This window comes from Mus pahari, chromosome 2 (assembly GCF_900095145.1).
Source record: "Mus pahari chromosome 2, PAHARI_EIJ_v1.1, whole genome shotgun sequence".
NCBI classification, from domain to species: Eukaryota; Metazoa; Chordata; class Mammalia; order Rodentia; family Muridae; genus Mus; species Mus pahari.
In genome coordinates this window covers 133,738,598-133,757,045 of record NC_034591.1, presented here as the reverse complement: position 1 = coordinate 133,757,045, position 18,448 = coordinate 133,738,598, and the positions used below count along the sequence as shown (strand labels likewise).

At 52.3% G+C, this 18,448-nt stretch overlaps 1 protein-coding gene across 2 annotated transcripts in view; it reads left to right on the top strand.

The window, feature by feature from the left end:
* Ret (ret proto-oncogene) overlaps positions 1–18,448 on the top strand; it is a 42,648-nt gene that overhangs the window by 11,044 nt on the left and 13,156 nt on the right. For both annotated transcript variants that reach the window (XM_021189774.1, XM_021189777.1), the window contains exons 2-13: positions 2,588–2,851; positions 4,961–5,248; positions 6,605–6,849; positions 7,598–7,793; positions 8,416–8,615; positions 10,719–10,977; positions 11,318–11,443; positions 12,037–12,147; positions 12,805–12,924; positions 13,500–13,753; positions 17,359–17,506; positions 18,105–18,212. In XM_021189774.1, the coding sequence (XP_021045433.1) occupies positions 2,588–2,851; positions 4,961–5,248; positions 6,605–6,849; positions 7,598–7,793; positions 8,416–8,615; positions 10,719–10,977; positions 11,318–11,443; positions 12,037–12,147; positions 12,805–12,924; positions 13,500–13,753; positions 17,359–17,506; positions 18,105–18,212 (2,319 nt within the window). The remainder of the gene's footprint in view (positions 1–2,587; positions 2,852–4,960; positions 5,249–6,604; positions 6,850–7,597; positions 7,794–8,415; positions 8,616–10,718; positions 10,978–11,317; positions 11,444–12,036; positions 12,148–12,804; positions 12,925–13,499; positions 13,754–17,358; positions 17,507–18,104; positions 18,213–18,448) is intronic.

Here is an 18,448-nt window from a genome sequence, read left to right as displayed (position 1 = left end):
GGAAATCACATTTGGGTGGGGGCATCCTTCATATCAGCGAGGCCAGTGCAGCTGGTCTGGGTGGGCATGGAAATGCAGGTGGTAGCCGCAGTGCATTCTGGATAAAGCCTGGTGCCCGTGCTCCTTGAAGAGGAAGTCCCCGTCTCTGCATAGAGGACAGCAGTTAACCTAACCTCAGCTGTGCAGTAGATTTCCCCCACCCAAACCAAAGCAGAGAACTATTCAATGATGTGAGACTCGGGGGGCTGAGCACTGGGGGTAATACTAACAGCACTGTGAGAGGTGATTCCTACAGTACCAGCTTAGGAGACAGGACGTGCGAGGACCCTGCTTAGTTGTGCAGGGAGAGCAGAGCCTCAAGCCAGGAGCAGCTCCACCTCCACACCATGTGTCTTCTGTCCAGCCGCTCTTCCTGGCTACCAGCCACCCTACTCTGAAGGCCACTAAAATGGGTGATGAAGGAGATGCCACACACTGAGTGCTCTGTTCTACACTAGCGGGGGTCCAGACTTAAAGCTGTGCGTGGACTCTGAAGATGAGGTTAGAGGCGATGCTGATTTGTATGGAAGATGGAAGTGATGCTTGTGAGTGTGGTGATAGTTACGGTGCTGATGGTGATTGTAGATAATGGAGATACAGGTGTGTGGGTTGAGATGACAGCAGGCAGCAGCCATTGTTCTTCACATCCACCAACTAGATTTTGCTCCCAATAACTCTAGGAAGAGGAAGGGCCTAATCTCCTTGGGAGCCAAGACAAAAAATGTATAACCTTTGTCCTAGCCAGTGCCCCAACTCTGCTGGTCACCCAGACGTAGTCCATGGTCTTGCCTGGAATCCACAAGCTGGTCCAACCTGTCATTTCTGACGAGCGTTCTGAGGTCATGGTCTCTTAGCCCTGAGAAGCTAGACTTCTTGTTAGCACCTGCCCCTTCCAGCTCTCTCTTTCCTGAACTTACCATCTTCTCCAGACCCTTCTGCTCTCTCTCTAGATCGGGCTACCACTCTTGTAGCTGACACCGTCTATGCTTCCTAGGGAACCCCCCACCCCCACCCCAGCCTCCCTGGTCTTCATCTGTGGCTCCAGTCAAGTGATTCGGAACAAGCCGCTTAGGTCTGTGTTATTTTCTTGTTGCTGTGACTAAGTGCCTGACAAGAAAGGCCTCTGAGCTGCTGAGCCATGTCTCCAGCCCCTTGGCTGAGTTTTGCAAATGGCATTTGTCCTAGTAAGGGTTTACTATGGCTATGATAAAACACCAGGACCAAAAGCAAGTTGGGGAGGGGCAGGCATTTATCTGGTGTACACATCTACATCAGAGTCCATCATTGAAGGAAGTCAGGACAGGAACTCAGACAGGGCAGGAGCCAGGCGGCAGCATCTGATGCTGAGGTCGTGAAGAGAGACTGCTTACTGTTGCTCCTGACCGCTTGCTCATCCTGCTTTTTTTTAGAACCCAGGACCATCAGCCCAGGGGTAACCCCTGCAATGGCCTGGGCCCTTCCACATACAGACTTCCCGTAGGATCCAGAAGTTCCATCTCTCTGTATCATCCCAGAGACTTACACATCCATTTCATAGCCACATTAATCGTTAACAGCCAATGCTGCACGCAGCTCTGCTGGCTATGGGTGGGGACACAGAATGTGGGGTGTACATCACACACATCATTCAGCCTTGATTTAGAAGGAGAGATACTCTGATACTGTCCCGGCTAGATAGATGTGTGTCAGTTTGAACAAGCTATAGTCACCCAAGAGGAGGCAGTCTGGACTGAGAAAATACTGCCTCCGTAAGATCGGGCTGTAGGTAAGCTTACAGAGCATTTTCTTTTTTACCTTTTTTTTTTTTTTTTTTTTTCGAGACAGGGATTCTCTGTATAGCCTTGGCTATCCTGGAACTCACTTTGTAGACCAGGCTGGCCTCAAACTCAGAAATCCGCCTGCCTCTGCCTCCCAAGTGCTGGGATTAAAGGCGTGCGCCACCACGTCCAGCTTAAATAGCGATTGCTGCCATGGGAGTCTGTGGTATGGATGAGCCACTTTGTCTACCTGAATACCCACTGCAGGACATCTGTTTCTAGTGAGAAACTCACCCATTTCACACTCGGTTACCTGATGGATGGGTGGTTTTACTTCTGCTGGATACATGGAGTGGACTTGCTGGGTCATATATAAGAGCCTATTTTGATAAACAGTCGGTTGCTTTCATAGCCAGTGCTCTTTCGTTTCTTGGGACTGCGGCCTGCCCGGCTGGTCTGGCAGTCTCTCATAACTTTGAAACGCCCTCCTGTTCCAGGTTGGTATGCTGGGAAACAGTCATTGAACTCCTGGGTCATGTGTGATCCTGGGGCAGATTACACTTGGACTTGGGTAGCAGGGAAGTATTTTGCACTATTTTGTACTTTCTTCCTCTTCCTTTGTCTTTCTTTGCTTCAATGTGGTGCATTTATCAGTCATGTTTAGCTATGTTCATGTTCTTTGAACTAGAGGTAAGACATTCTTGCTAGGATTAGAATTTTAGATTTTTTTTTGGGGGGGGGGGTCCTGGAAGATGTCCTCATCCCCACTCACACCCTCATGTCTCCCGCAGCCCCGCTGGGCCTCTACTTCTCAAGGGATGCTTATTGGGAGAAGCTGTATGTGGACCAGCCAGCTGGCACACCTCTGCTCTATGTCCATGCCCTACGGGATGCCCCCGGAGAAGTGCCGAGCTTCCGCCTGGGCCAGCATCTCTATGGCGTCTACCGCACGCGGCTGCACGAGAATGACTGGATCCGCATCAATGAGACTACTGGCCTTCTCTACCTCAATCAGAGCCTGGACCACAGTTCCTGGGAACAGCTCAGCATCCGCAGTAAGAGAACAGCCTGGCACCCCCATCCCTACTCCACCTTGGCCTAGCCCTAAAGCTGCCCTCATCTTGACTGCCAGTCTGAGGCAAGGGATGGCTTTGTGGCCAAGGGTGCAAGGTGCAGGGTAAAGGCAGCTGCTTTGTGTCCAGTTAACGAGGGACCCACACGATTTTGGGAATACTAATTGCCTCCTGAAGCTATTGGGAGTTAGGAGAACCATGCAAATGACTTGGCACTCGGTGTAGAGCAGAGTCTAGTTGCAGTGGGGTGATAAGGGTATACAAGTGGTGGGAGAGATTCCAAGGGGCTGGAAACACTCCCCGGGAAGTCAGTAATTTAGCTGATGACCTGGAACTTGCTGAACAGTACCTGGTTCTAGGAATCATGTTTCCCCATCTGCAGCAGGCTGGCGTGGAGCGTCCAGGAAGGAGGCAGAGCGGAAGGAAACCTAGAGGGTAGCCCAAAGCTAAAGCTGGAGCTGCAGTCAAGGCCACATAGGACGTTATCCCTGCCTGGTGTGGAGAGTGGGGATCTGAGTGGCCTGTGTGACATGGGATGGTGATGGTATGCACCCGGTAGCTTACACCTCCCAGGACCTCCTCTGAGGTGTGGCCTCACGAGTCCTTAAGTTCCAGTCCACAAGCAGAGGCAGGGTAGAAGAATACTATGATACAGAATGAACTATACTGACAGGACATGTAGAGTAACTGATCTTTCTGACAAGAGCAGTGTCTAAGTTAGAGCTTCCATTGTTGTAAAGAGACACCACAACCAAGGGAACTCTTATAAAGTAAAACTTTTAACTGGGGCTGGCTTACAGGTCCATTATCATCAAGGTGGGAGCATGGCAGTATCCAGGCAGGCAGTGCTGGAGAAGGAACCGAGAATTCTACATCTTGTCCCAAAGGCAAAGAGGAGAAAGGCTGGCTCTCAGGCAGCTAGGAGGAGGGTCTCAAAGCCCAACCCCACAGTGACACACTTCCTCCAACAAGGCCACACCTACTCCAACAAGGCCACGCTTCCCAATAGTCCAATAGTGCCCCTCTCTGGGCCAAGCATATTCAAAGCACCGCGGCAGCCAGGATAGTAAGCTGGGAGGATGCCCGAGGTGGGTAGTTCCTGCCAACATGGTCTAGTTCAGTGATTCTCAGCCTCTGGGTCGAGACCCCTTGGCATGCAGAGCAGATCTTTACATAATGATTCATAACAGTAGCAATATTAGAGTTAGGGAGTAGCAAGGAAATAATAATTTTATGATTGAGCATCACCACAATGTAAGGAACTGTATTAAAGGTCGCACCATCAGGAAGGTTGAGAGCCACGGGTCTAGACAGTTCCTGGAGGAAGTAACTCTGCAATGTCCCTTGGTTTCAAAGCACCTTCATTCCCTCTGTGTCCCTTCTGAACCACAGTGGGAAACTGAAGAACGAGAGTCCTTTGGTGGAAGCTGGGGTGGAATGTGCTGTAAACCTGCAGCTCTCTGAAGACCTACACCACTCATGTTTGGGCATTGCCTTATCCAGTCAGGAAAGAAGCACACAGCAATTTGGACAGTTGGTTCAGAGAATATTAACCACGGCGGGGTCATCGTAACAATGCAATACAGGCTAAGGGGAAGCAAGCTGAACCCTGTAGCCATCTGCCAGGCCTAAGGCGGAGGCCCAGGGAGATGCCTGCCTCTGCCAAAGGCTAGACCTCACTAAAGTGGGCTGTGGTGCCTCAGTGGTAGAGCTTAACTGGACACTCTTCTGCAGAGTATTGATGAAGTCTGTGCAAAGCACTTGATTGGTAGGTGGGGTTGGAGGGTGGGGAGTCCAACTCCCAGAGGCCTGCAGGAGCCTACACTATGAGGCCACTCACCTGGCAGGACCTGGAAACTTTAGCCCCAGGCAGGGCTTGGGTACTTCTCTCAGGAGGGACCGTTTGAGCAGAAGCCTGAAAGACAAAAGAGGCAGATAAGAGGGCTACTGATTTCCGGGCCTCAGCATCCTGCAGTGGTCGGAGATGGGGAGGTATCAGCTGAGGCTTGTGGGCCACACTGAACCCTGGAATCCCTGCCCCTCTTCTTCATCCCTCATCTGAAAGGGGGCTGTCTTCTTCTCTTTCTACAGACGGTGGTTTCCCCGTGCTCACCATCTCCCTCCAGGTCTTCCTGGGGTCCACAGCCCAGAGAGAGGGAGAATGCCATTGGCCAGGCTGTACCCGTGTATACTTCGCCTTCATCAATGACACCTTCCCAAATTGTAGCTCCTTCAAAGCCCGGGATCTCTGCATCCCAGAGACAACCGTGTCCTTCCGAATCAGGGAGAACAGGCCTCCTGGCACCTTCTACCACTTCCACATGTTGCCCGTGCAGTTCCTTTGTCCCAACATCAGTGTGAAGTACAGTCTCTTAGAAGGTGAGTTCCAGCCTCGAGGGGCTATTCCTTTGTCCTGTTGCCCGGGAGGCCTGGTGCTATAGGCCCTTAGGGTGAGCCACGTGTTCTTCTTGCCACTGTTTAGTATTCCAGAAGTATCTCTCTTGAACGTCTGTCACCAGCCAAGTAGTGTTGAAGGAAGTTAGGATACAACTGTAAACAAACAAAAGATCTGGAGTCTTGCCTGCTTTGAAGCCTCCAGTCATCTGGAGGATAGAGCCCGTGGACATGTCAAGGAATCTAGGTGGTTTCTAGAAGGAATGAGAAGCTGAGAGAACAGAGAGGTAGGGGGCTGCTAAACCAAGTGGGTAGGTGCCAAACGGCTCTGGCCCCAGAAGGTGCTAAAGTGAGACCATTTGTGGTTGGAATGCAGTTAGCCACTGGAGAAACAGAAGCAAACGGGGGCAGGCTGGTTATGTCAGGGAAAATGTCAGGGTTTCTTTCCTTAGTGCAGGAGAAGCTATGGAAGTCGAGGGGCAGGTATGAGACGTCTCCACTTGGATCTAAAAAGGCTTAGTTGAACTCCTATGTTGGGTACAGTTCAGGGTCAGGGTAGTATATGGTACAGTTAGGGAGACTGAAGGGTCCAGGACAGACTCCTGACTGGGAGGATGGGCTGATACGAGGCTGGAGTTGGCATGAAAATCTTGGAGCGTCCTGCCTTGCCCTTAAGGAGACCCAGATGGATTCTTCTAAGCTAGAGATGGGGTGTTGAACCCAGTTCCAAGGGTTCTGCTCGCATCAGCAAGCACAGCAGACCTTTCTGGGGAGCCAGCCCTTCTAGCAAAGGGGACTTGCACTCTTTGACATCTTGTTTACTGTAGAAGAAATGAAGGTTCCAAGAGACCAATCAGATCACAATCCCAGTACACAAACAACAGGAAATCAAATCCCATATCCAGAAATCCCGGTTGGAATGTCAGTAACACCCCTGACGTCCAGTATCTGTTTGCAAGTCATCAAACCGGGATGTTTCTCCCATTGTCTGAAATGAGCAAATGTCATGTCTGTGACTTAAAAAAAAAAAAAAAAGGCTGACGTTGTGAATCAGACCATCAGACCATACCTGGAGCCGGCTCTCTGCCTATCCTCTGCCCTCCTGGGCATCCTCCTTCCAGGCCATGACAGAGACACCTGACTTTATCTTCATGAATGAAGGCTCCAGGCACAAAACAGTAGGTGGCACAAACCTCAGACAGCCTGCGTTTGGAGTGCTGGGTGCTGTCCCCACAGAGCCCAGAGAGGGACAGACAGCCACTGCCATCCACTCTGGAAAGGGAGGCTACGCCTCATCCCATACCCAGTGGTCATGCGGGATTCCCTTCTGCTTGGTGACAGGGGACAGTCTGCCCTTCCGTTGTGAGGCTGACTGCCTGGAGGTGAGCACGCGCTGGGCACTGGATCGAGAGCTTCAGGAGAAGTTTCTGCTGGAGGCTGCGTGCGTAGTGGCAGGCCCTGGAGCCAACAAGAAGAGGATGACTGTGTCCTTCCCGGTGACAGTGTACGATGAGGACGACTCGGCGCCCACCTTCTCTGGAGGTGTGGGCACTGCCAGCGCCGTGGTGGAGTTTAAGCGGAAGGAGGTTGGTCCCACAGTTGCATTTGATTGTCTGGCTGTCTTGTCCTGTGCCTGTTTGGTGTTTGTCCCCGTCGGCAGTTTATACATGATCTGTTTAGCTAGCTGTTCCACTAGCCGTCCAGTCACGTGACCCTCTACTTGTCCTTTGTGTCTTGTCTGTTTGGCTGACTGCCAGCCAGATAGGCCGCAGTAAACTGGACTCGCACAGTGAAGGCTGGAACCTGGGGTATTTAGATTGTGTCTAATGAGGCCAAGGGCCTCATGAGGAGAGCACAGGGGAGATCATTCTGGCTCACCTGGCCTGGCAAAAAGGAGGGTACTCCCTTCTGCAGGACAACTTGTCACAGGAGTGCCCTATGAGAGGATGTCCTCGCCCATACTGCTTTGACCAGCCTAGGTGGTGTGCTACTGCCACCTGCTGGACCTTAGGCCACTCTGCAGCCTGCTCCTAGGCTCAGTAAGAAAGGTGTTTTGCTTCTCTGAGGAACTAACTAGGTACAGGCTTCCTAGGGAGTGAGAGCAGGTATGGGGAAGGAAGAAAATATCTGATTAGACAACCTTAGAGTGACCCCAGTGACCCTGTGGCTTTGCTTGCAAGTCTTACCCGAGGCCATGGGGACAGACATTCAATTCTGATCGTCTGGCCCTAGGATTGGTTCAAACAACACATGATTGGTCTAGTTCTGGGCTGTGCTAGGTCATGTGATCCTCTGTCTATACCTGCACTGACTGGCACTCTCTGCTACCTCTAGGGCACTGTGGTGGCCACCCTGCAGGTGTTTGATGCAGATGTGGTGCCAGCATCTGGGGAGCTGGTGAGACGGTACACAAACACACTCCTCTCAGGGGACTCCTGGGCCCAACAGACCTTCCGGGTGGAGCATTCGCCCATTGAGACCTTGGTCCAGGTCAACAACAACTCCGTGCGGGCAACCATGCACAATTACAGTAAGGAGCCAATGGCATGATGTTTTCCCAGAACTTTAGGACACTTGGTACACACACACACACACACACACACACACACACACACGCACACACACACACCCCACAGGAAAACCACATACATTCCATACACCAAAATATGTCCCACTGAGCACACCCATTCCACCCCCATGAGCACACCCAGACCACACACAATCTGTGTATACAAACACTACCCAAACACCCCATACACAAACTCATTTAAATATGCTAATTTTACACCCGCCCACCAGTAAGTAAACATGACACTCATACATTTCATACCCACCTAACACACTACATCCACAAAAGTACACACACTGTATACATATCAAACCACAGGACATAATAAACCCTATATATAACCACACCACACATGTACCACATGTACCTAATGTCTCTCTGGAACACATGCATGTATACACACATACACACACACACACACACACAAGATATAGCTGAGTAAAATGTTTAGCTTTTAAATACCAGTACTATCATAAGACTGCCCACCAGGCCTGCAGGGTTGGATGTTGGTATGGATGTGTAGTATGTGGCACAGGGCGTGATGATGAAGTCCCTTGTTTTGTCTCCTTGTGCCCACCTACAGAGCTGGTTCTGAACAGGAGCCTGTCTATCTCAGAGAGCCGAGTCGTGCAGCTAGCGGTCCTGGTCAATGACTCAGACTTCCAGGGCCCTGGGACAGGTGTCCTCTTCCTCCATTTCAATGTGTCTGTGCTGCCTGTCACCCTGAACCTACCCAGGACCTACTCCTTCCCGGTGAATAAGAGGGCCCGCCGTTATGCCCAGGTGAGCCCGTGGCCCATTACATGGCGTGAGGTTAGGGGGTTCCAAGACTGCAGGCAGGACTGTGGGTGGGTGGCACCCCTTCCCTAGCCCACCCAGTGCAGGGTTAGCATGGGTGACTCCCTAGTAGGTCCAAGGTGTGTCCTTGAGCCTCTGTTTACCCTGTTTCACCCTAGAGAGCTCCTAGCCTCTGGTTAGCTCCCGGAGCAAGCCTTCTGATCTTACCGTCTCACTTCTTGGTATCTTTAAAACATTTTCTTTTTGCACTAATACAAAAGCATTTCCAGGTAACCCTGTGTATGCCTACTTGGAAAGATATTCTTGCTGTACTGTTCAGTGGAAAAAGTGGTTGGAGGAACCTGGTCTCTGGTGTCTCTGTCAGTGCAAAAATACCTTTTTATTGGGGGGAGGGGAGACTGTAGCGGGTAGCAGACTATGGTTGGCAGTTGTGCCTTGTGGGAAAAGGCAGGGGTCACATCTGCTTATAGAATTTTACGTACTAGAGAAATCGCAAGATAATGTTCATATTTGCCTTTGGAAAATGATACGTGAAATGGAAATGTGAAAGACTGGGGTCGTGGTTCAATGGTATAGATCTGTCCTAGCAAGCACTAGGCTCTATCCCCAGCACCGCTAAAAATAAATGAAAATACAAAGCGTGGAAAGTGAGCGGTGGTCTTCATTAAAATGATGAGGAATGAGGGCGCATGTCCCCCCACCCCTTGACCACCAGAGACAGCATTTGCTGCCATTCTAACTTGTTTCTTCTCAAGCACTCACTGGCGTCTGTTGGTTGGTTGCTTTTAGTTCATTTGTGGTGTGTGTGTGCGTGCGTGTGTGTGTGCGCGTGTGTGTGTGTGTGTGCGCGCGTGTGTGTGCATGTGTGTGTGTGCGTGTGTGTGTGCATGTGTGTGTGTGCGCGCGCGTGTGCGCGTGTGCGCGTGTGTGTGTGTGTGTGTGTGTGTGTGTGTGTGGTTTAACTGGCAGTAGAGGGTTGATCTGTCTTCGGACTGTGTTTAGAACAGTCTCCTCTTGTGCCCGTGGTCTTTCCGTTCTTACAGTCGGCTCCAGATTCTCACTCACTCCTGTCACCAGCACATGGAGAACCTGCCTGTAGATAGATAGAGCCTTTAGCCCTTCTCCAGGGTGAGAACATCAGGTCAGGAGTGGGGATGACTAAGTGAAGGGCAGGAGAAGGGGTTGGAGGTATCAGTTAGAGGCAGATCCGCCTGCATTTAACAGACCTGGGAGCCTCAGTCATTGTCCTGTAGTGACTGCTTCCTTACTGTCTCCATAGTTTTGAACTTGGATAGTTTAAGGGTCCCCTGAGAAGATGGAAGTGAACGTTCTTTGCAAGGGAAAGGGAAGCAACCAGGAGGCTGGATTGTTAGGGTGTCCTTGCGGCTTGGGAAACCCCTGTCCCTGCTCTGGGTCTTAAGAAGCTGCCCCCTAGGTCTGTTCTTGCCCTGAGACACAGGGCCCACAACCAGGACCACTCCTGCAGCTCTGAACAACCATAGCTCACTGGAGTGTCTGTGAGATAAAGGCTCGGGGCCTGGCTCCAGAGCCAAGCATCCCAGAAGGGGTCTCTTTCCAGAACCACTAAAGAGGCCTCTTGACCTCAAGTGCAATGACAACATTGCAGTCACACAGCTAGGGCATGGCGCTCTAACAGTTGGGGGGGGACACACAAGAGAGATTGTGGCCATTACAACTGACTCCCAGTAGTGTGGGTGTCTGGTGAGTTGGTGTTCTTAAGCAAGGTGCGCTTGTAGGTGCTGAGTCTGTAGAACACTGGACATTGAGGAAGGCTGCCATTCAAACTAAGTTGAGCCGGGTGGTGGTGGCACATGCCTTTAATCCTAGCGTTTGGTCAGCAGAGGCCAGAAGATTTCTAAGTTCGAGGCCAGCCTGGTCTACAGAGTGAGTTCCAGGACAGCCAGGGCTATACAGAGAAACCCTGTCTCCAAAACAAAACAAAACAAAACAAAAATAAAGCTAAGTTGAGGGCCGTTCTGCAATTTGCTTTACCCAAGAGCCCATCCAGCTAAGATGCACTGGCGTGATCCTCCTCCTCCCTGTCCTCCTCCCTCTCCTCCCCTCCAGATCGGGAAAGTCTGTGTGGAAAACTGCCAGGAGTTCAGCGGTGTCTCCATCCAGTACAAGCTGCAGCCCTCCAGCACCAACTGCACTGCCCTAGGTGTGGTCACCTCACCCGAGGACACCTCCGGGACCCTGTATGTAAATGACACGGAGGCCCTGCGGCGACCTGAGTGCACCAAGCTTCAGTACACGGTGGTGGCCACTGACCGGCAGACCCGCAGGCAGACCCAGGCTTCGTTAGTGGTCACAGTGGAGGGGACATGTAAGTGTCGGGCTCCGTGGAGGGGTGAGATGTCACAGACAATCGCAGGGAACATGTGTTCACTATGTCTTTGGAACTTCGGTGTAAACCAGTGATACCATGTGTCCTTTGCTGTGGTCACCCTCATATCCTCCCTGTCAGGCTCAGCAGACAGGAGGCTAGTGAGAGCCTTTGGCTCTGGTGCCTAGGTCCCTGTCATACAATACTCTAGTTACCCCAGAACCTGTGGAGTTTCAGTCCAGAGACAGTGGAACTGTTGTTACATTCTGTCCATTTGAGAGGTCTAGAGACTGAGCCCACACCAGCCCCAGTGACCTTGGCTTGTCTGTTGTGCTTCCAGCCATTGCTGAAGAAGTGGGCTGCCCCAAGTCCTGTGCAGTAAACAAGAGGCGACCCGAGTGTGAGGAATGTGGTGGCCTGGGTTCTCCAACTGGCAGGTGCGAGTGGCGCCAGGGAGATGGTAAAGGTAGGCATGAGAGCCGGCGGGGAGGATGGGGGTGGGGGTGGGGCAGGGCTAGGGAGGTGGGGAATGGAGGGATGTCCTGGCTGCCATCAGGGTTCCTGCAAGGCCTGCTAGTCCCTGCCATGAGCTTCCCTAATCCTTGTCTTCTGACCCTGTCCCTCTTGGGAAACCAGTGCCAGCAGGGAAGGTGGGGCACGTGCCACCTTGTAACTAGAGGTTCCTCAGTTAGATTCAGTCTGGGTTTGGAAGGGTCTATACCAGAACTGGGACAGACAGGAGACAGAGTGGTTCTTCCAGAAAGTCCCAGCCAGGAAGTGTGTCTGCCACTGCCAGACCTCCCGCTCTAAGGCTCCTGTTGGCAGTATAGCTTTGACAGATCCTTGCCTTCAAGTGGCCTCCTTAAAGGAAGGCTGTCTGCAGTCCTGGACGCCCAAGCACTTCAGCCCTTGGGAACCCCTTGTCTCGTCATTCCTCGCTGCCATCTGAGGTGTATGTGGTGTTGCCCCACTTGTCCCTTCATATCCCTGTCCCAGGAGAGATAGGGTTGGTGGGATATGCCCATGTAGGGTGACAGCCTGCTGTGTGCTCCACCACAGGGATCACCAGGAACTTCTCCACCTGCTCCCCCAGTACCAGGACCTGCCCCGACGGCCACTGTGATGCTGTGGAGAGCCGGGATGCCAACATTTGCCCCCAGGACTGTCTCCGTAAGCCCATGCTAGGCCCACGGTGATGCGTCTTATCAGCATGCAGGGAAGGGCAGAGGAGAGGGAGGTAGCAGCGGAGAGCTTGGGAATCCTAACCTCCGCCTGAACACGGGTGCCCGTCGGAGGCCTCAAGCTGGACGGGGGGACTGTCTGTGCACGAGCTTGGCTTATGTAGGGTCATGGCTTCATCTTCGCACCGAAGAAGAAAAGTGTAATAGTAGGTTGAACCAAGCAGGGTGGGTCAAGCCAGTCCTGCTACCATGTTGGTTGTGTTTCCTCCAAGACTGGGCTTTTGTAGCATGGCCTATCTATCCTTGGCTGACTTGTGAAACTGAAGTCCCTGATCTGCTGGCTCAGAACCCACCTTGTCTCTGTTCTGTTACTTCCATCTTTACTGTTACTGGGGACTAGCCATGGGTGATGTCTTCTGGGACCTCAGCAATGACTCTGAGCGGTCTTGGTTTCCTTCCACTTCCATAGCCAGTATGGGGAGGGGGTATTGTGTTAAACTCCCTGCCCCAATGAGAAGGGCCTCTGAGCCTATTGCCTTCGCTGGGCCTGAGCTACTGACCCCGAGTTGGGAAGACGAATCACGGTCTGAGGACTCTGAGGTATCAGGCCACACCAGGAGTCTGAATGTGCCACCTATGTCCTCAGGTGCCGACATTGTTGGGGGGCACGAGCGAGGGGAGCGCCAGGGCATTAAAGCTGGCTACGGCATCTGCAACTGTTTCCCTGATGAGAAGAAATGCTTCTGCGAGCCAGAGGACAGCCAGGGTAAGGCGTGCCTCACACAGGGTTCCCCAACCTCCCCTAACCCTCAAGGGAGTTCTGAGCAACATTTGTGAGGTCCACCAAGGGAAGAGACTGTGGGGAGGCAGTTAGACCCCCGGGAGGCTCCTCCTTCCCTTTGGGCCCAGTACCATTGGTGCCCCCCACCCATGACTAGGGGACAGGGTTCCCCCTAAAGCATTTCCTAGCCACAGTTCTCGATGAAGGAAGCTCATTAGAGAGTGGTCCTTCCAAGTAACTTGGTCAGATTTCCTGTACAGGGTCTTGCTCAGCCTCTGGCACCATGGAAGTCTCCTGCTATTTGGCTCGTTCTAGAACCCTCTGTCCAAAGCCTCCGGTCCTTTCTTCCTTCGTCCTACCTTTTTATACTGAAAACAGTGTAGCTGGTGTGGCTGGCATACTGCCTGTGCTGTCTGAGGGAGGCAGTGTGTGCAGTCTACAAACCAGTGTTTCTACTGTGAGAGGGTAAACACAGGAGAGGCGGTACAGTGGCGCCTGCGCCCGGTCTGTAACATCTCAGACGGTCACAGTGCAGTCTCTGTCACTCTGCCCTTCCACAGGCCCGCTGTGTGACGCGCTGTGCCGCACGGTCATCACAGCTGCCCTCTTCTCCCTTATTATCTCCATTCTGCTGTCCATCTTCTGCATCTGCCACCACCACAAGCATGGGCACAAGCCGCCCATTGCATCAGCGGAAATGACCTTCTGCCGGCCGGCCCAGGGCTTCCCAATCAGTTATTCCTCCTCAGGCACCCGCCGGCCCTCACTGGATTCCATGGAGAACCAGGTTTCTGTGGACTCTTTCAAGATCCCGGTAAGGGGCCCCAAGAGGTAGGTGGACAATGTTGGAGGAAACGTGGCCACACAGGCTTTTTTTACTACTTGGGGTACCCACAGATGGTGGATACAGCATTGCCTAGATCTCGCGTAGCATAAGGCCAAAGAGCAAGGGCATCCTTGCCTTCCAGTGGGAAGCTGGGCTGTGAAGGCAGGCTGTCTAGGAAAAAAGTGACAGGTACTGATTTAGATGGCACTGGCTGGGATCTGAGATGTAGACCTTGAAGTTGCAGAGAGTGAGCATGGCCCTAGCTGCAAGGGAGGTGTGAGCAGAAGCCCCAAGGGATAGGACCAGTAATTCCTACACATGCATGCACTCAGCAAGTGTTTTATGTCAGAGTGGGAACCATGGAAGAGGCCTGTGTCAGTTAGCATTTCAATAGGCTCCTGTTGAGCAGTGGGGTGGGGTAGGGGTGAGGCAGAGAGAGTGGGGGTCATAATGAAGTGCAGGTTTTGAGGTCCAGGGCAGCAGCAGGATGTAGGGTAGATGCCCCAACATGGAGGGGGAGGCAGCGGAGGCCCAGAAGAAAGCCCCAGCCACTCTTTTGTTTTTTTTTTTTTCCGAGACAGGGTTTCTCTGTATAGCCCTGGTTGTCCTGGAACTCACTTTATAGACTAGGCTGGCCTCGAACTCAGAAATCCGCCTGCCTCTGCCTCCAGAGTGCTGGGATTAAAGGCGTGCACCACCATGCTCGGCAGCCCCAGCCACTCTTGAGATGGACGTACCTTTCCATGGGTGCTGCTCAAGGCCAAACTACCACTGAGGCCTCTCTATCATGGTCGTGTCTTTCCTGGGCTTGCCGTGCATGGTTTCTGCCTTCACCTTCAGGAAGACCCTGACCCTTCACCACCCCCACCCCGCTCTTACCTGTTCAGGATTTGGAAGCCAGGGTGCTCTGGGAACAGCTAGGACAGTGTTACGAGACAAGGGGTATGAACAGAGTAGGCCACAGGTTTGGGTGGACAGGTTGTGATATGGACACCTGAGGGAGCACCCAGTGGCCATGGGCTCATGGCAGTCTCTGTTTTAGGCTGTGCAGTGACCTTAGGTGGCTAGGAGGTCCTACCTCCCCCAGGGCCTATGTGAATGACACCCAGCCCTCACTCGGGGCCAAAGAAGTCCTTCCTACACATCCTGATTCCCTCTGGCAATCCCAGCGTGTGGCTCCTGTTCTGGCCGTAGCTGGATCTCCAGCAGGCTTCTAGACTAAGCCACCAGAGCTCTGTTACCCAGGTAGCACAGTGAGGCTGCAGAGCAAGGCCATGTACTGTTCCCAAGGGTAAAGACGCCACTCTCACACGTCTACTCCAGAGTAACCCTGGGGCCCTCAGGCTATCCCCACGTAAGCCCCACGGCTTGGCCACTCAGCCTGATTTCTCTAACATAAACCATGGAGACTGTGGCCCATTCCTTTAATCCTGGCACATGAGAAAACCAGGCAAGAAGGTCACAAGTTCAAGTGTAAACTAGGCTGAAGCAAGCAAAACAGTAAAGATATTGATTTTTTTTTTTTAATCTTTAAGAGGAGCAAGTTCATACCGTTCTCATGTACTTAGCGTAGTCTCTGGTATATGCCTCAGACGTCTCAGTCTAATGGCTGTAGTGGGGGTGTGGCAGTGGGCCTGTGACACCAGTGATATCTCTGCTTTCTTCACACTCGAGAGACTTCACAAAATACCAAGATCATTCAGGAGTCTGCTAGAATGTGTGTTTGTATACTCAAAGGAGGATGTCCCCACGGGCCATGTGTGTGTGTGTGTGTGTGTGTGTGTGTGTGTGTGTGTGTGTGTGTAAATCAAAATGACCTTTGTCCTGGAGCTGTGTGTCCTTATTAGGCCAGCTTTGTGGTTAGGGAAGCCTTAAAGAGCCTTGCAAACAGAAACCTGAGGCCTGCGCGTGAGGACACGTGAGGCAGTAGGCATCCAGTGCTGTGCCAGCACCACGGGGTGGGCCTCTAGCGGGATGGCACTTGGCTGGCAGGAGTCTGGAAATGTATCCAGAGCGACCATGATCAGGCCCGATGCAGGGAAGAGACTCGAGTGGGATGCTGGGAAGGCAACATGTCAGGTGGAGCTGGGGTGTAGCGAAGTGGGGTGCATGGGATGCCCCACACTTCAGGATGGGAGCTCAGTGGTGCCGTTCTTTAACAGGCAGCCACACAGGGTAGCTCTGAAGATTTCCATTGTGGGGAAATTCTGGGCTCAGAAGTGCCCTGAGCTGTGGGTGCCCATTAAGTCCTTCAGGGGCCCCTGGGTGGGGGTGCCAGAGAAAACTTGGGTCTGGGGCTGCTATCTGGTCATCCACAAGCACCCAGCTGGCCTTGAGGATAAGAACTTTAGGCTCACTGGTCCTGTGTTATTTGGGGAGGTGGGGGCAGGGTGAGTCATGGCCTTGAGTCCAGGCCCTTTCCCTGGAGACCGCTTAAGGCCTCTCTGGCCTGACCATGGTGTGTTCCCAGCAGATGAGCTGTGAGGTGGTGGGTGTGGTTCATGACCAGCTCTCTGACTACTGGCCTTGTGGGGGCCAGAGTTGGTATTTAAACGCCATGCTTTCTCCCTTCCCTGCTGTCTTAGTTAGGGTTTTACTGCTGTGCATAGACACCATGACCAAGGCAAGTCTTATAAAAAACAACATTTAATTGGGACTGGCTTACAGATTCAGAGGTTCAGTTCATTATCATCAAGGCAGGAGCATGGCAGTATCCAGACAGGCATGGCACAGCAGGCATGGCACAGGAGGAGCTGAGAGTTCTACATCTTCATCCAAAGGCTGCTAGTGGAAGACTGACTTCCAGGCAGCTAGGGTGAGGATCTTATGCCCACACCCACAGTGACACACCTACTCCAACCAGTTCACACTTATTCCAACAAGGCCACACCTCCAAATGGTGCCACTCCCTGGTCCAAGAATATACAAACCATCACATTCTACTCCTGGCCTCCATAGACCTGTTCAAACACATGAGAGTATGGGCGGGAGGCACACTTAAACATAGCATAATGCAAAATGCATTTAGTCCAACTTTCAAAGTCCTCATAGTCTATAGCAGTCACAACAATGTTAAAAGTCCAAAGTTCAAGGTCTCTTCTGAGATTCATCCAATCACTGAACTGTAATCCCCAAAGAAAGACAGGAAACCAGCTGGGCAAACTCCAAACTCTGCATCTCCATGGCCAATGTCAAAGCGGTCTTCAGATCTCCACTTCTTTCTCGTCTTTGTTGACTGCAACAAACTGCTTTCTCCTGGGCTGGTTCCACTCCCTGTTAGCAGCTTTCCTCAGCATGTATCCCATGCCTCTGGCATCTTTAACATCTTTGGGTTTCCAAGGCAATTTCAATGTTACAGTTTCTTGTTTCAGTGTCTGGGATTCCACTTGATCTTTTGGGCTCCTCCTAAGGGCTGGCATCACTTCTCCAGCTCTGCCTCTGTAATACTCTAAGCTCAGGTTGATCCACTCCACTATGAATTCTATTATTGGTGATCATCTATTGGTGATCATCCCATGGTACTGACACTCCCTGGTCCAAGAATTTACAAACCATCACACCTGCTAACGGCCCCTGTCTCTACACCAATACAGGAGGATCCTAAGTGGGAATTTCCTCGGAAGAACTTAGTTCTTGGGAAAACCCTGGGAGAAGGCGAGTTTGGAAAAGTTGTCAAGGCCACAGCCTTCCGTCTGAAAGGCCGGGCAGGATACACCACAGTGGCTGTGAAAATGCTGAAAGGTACCTGTCCAGGGACTGTATCGGGGGTGGGGTGGCCGTCCTTCTGTGAGACGCCTTGCAGAACCACCATTGCTGCTCTGTGGTGGCTGCAGTCTGAGTCCTCCGTGGACATGATAGCCAGTGTTCCTGAAGATGGCAGGGTGAGGACCTGGCTCTAGTGGAAGATGCTGCTTCTGCACCATGGCAGGAAAGAGGCCAGGGTTTATCCAAGAGGTCACTGGGATCCTAATGAAGAGACCCCCTCTGTAACAGACTGACCCCCATCCCAGCAATCGCTGAGTCTTCTCTAAAAGTAGGGGAGGGGATTTCTCTGTAGGTTTCTCTCTGCTCAAAGCAGCAGCGAAAGTGGCCATGCTGCCGCATATGCAAGCAACAGCCCTGGAGATGAGGAAGTTAACCTGTGGGCTCTTACCCTGGGGGAACACAGAGCCACTGTTGGGGTTGTGTACCCTGAGGGCTGTGAGGAGCCTTAAGCAGCTGGATGCTGAGGGTCTCTGTGTAAATCTGTGAGGGGGATGGCAGTCCGTTCTCTACTCGGCGTGGTCACCAAGGAATCCCAAAGGGCTATGGCAAACACAGTCTCTCTGTGCTGTTTCAGAAAATGCCTCCCAGAGTGAGTTACGAGACCTGCTCTCTGAGTTCAACCTTCTGAAACAGGTCAACCATCCACATGTCATCAAGTTGTATGGGGCCTGCAGCCAGGATGGTAAGGCTAACCAGAGGATAGGGTGGGCGGGCGGGTGGGCAGCTGCCAGCACATGGCTTGGGTCTCTCTTCTTCCCTTGGCTCTCCTTTCCCACTCTGCTTACTTCTCCTTTCTGGGAGCTGGGCTTCTGGCTCCACTCTTAGTCTGCTGAGTATCTGCTAGCTGAGCGCTCCTTGGGCCTGCTGAGCATGGGTCTGTAGCGTTAGCACCCAGTACAGGGAACACTAGGACTGAAC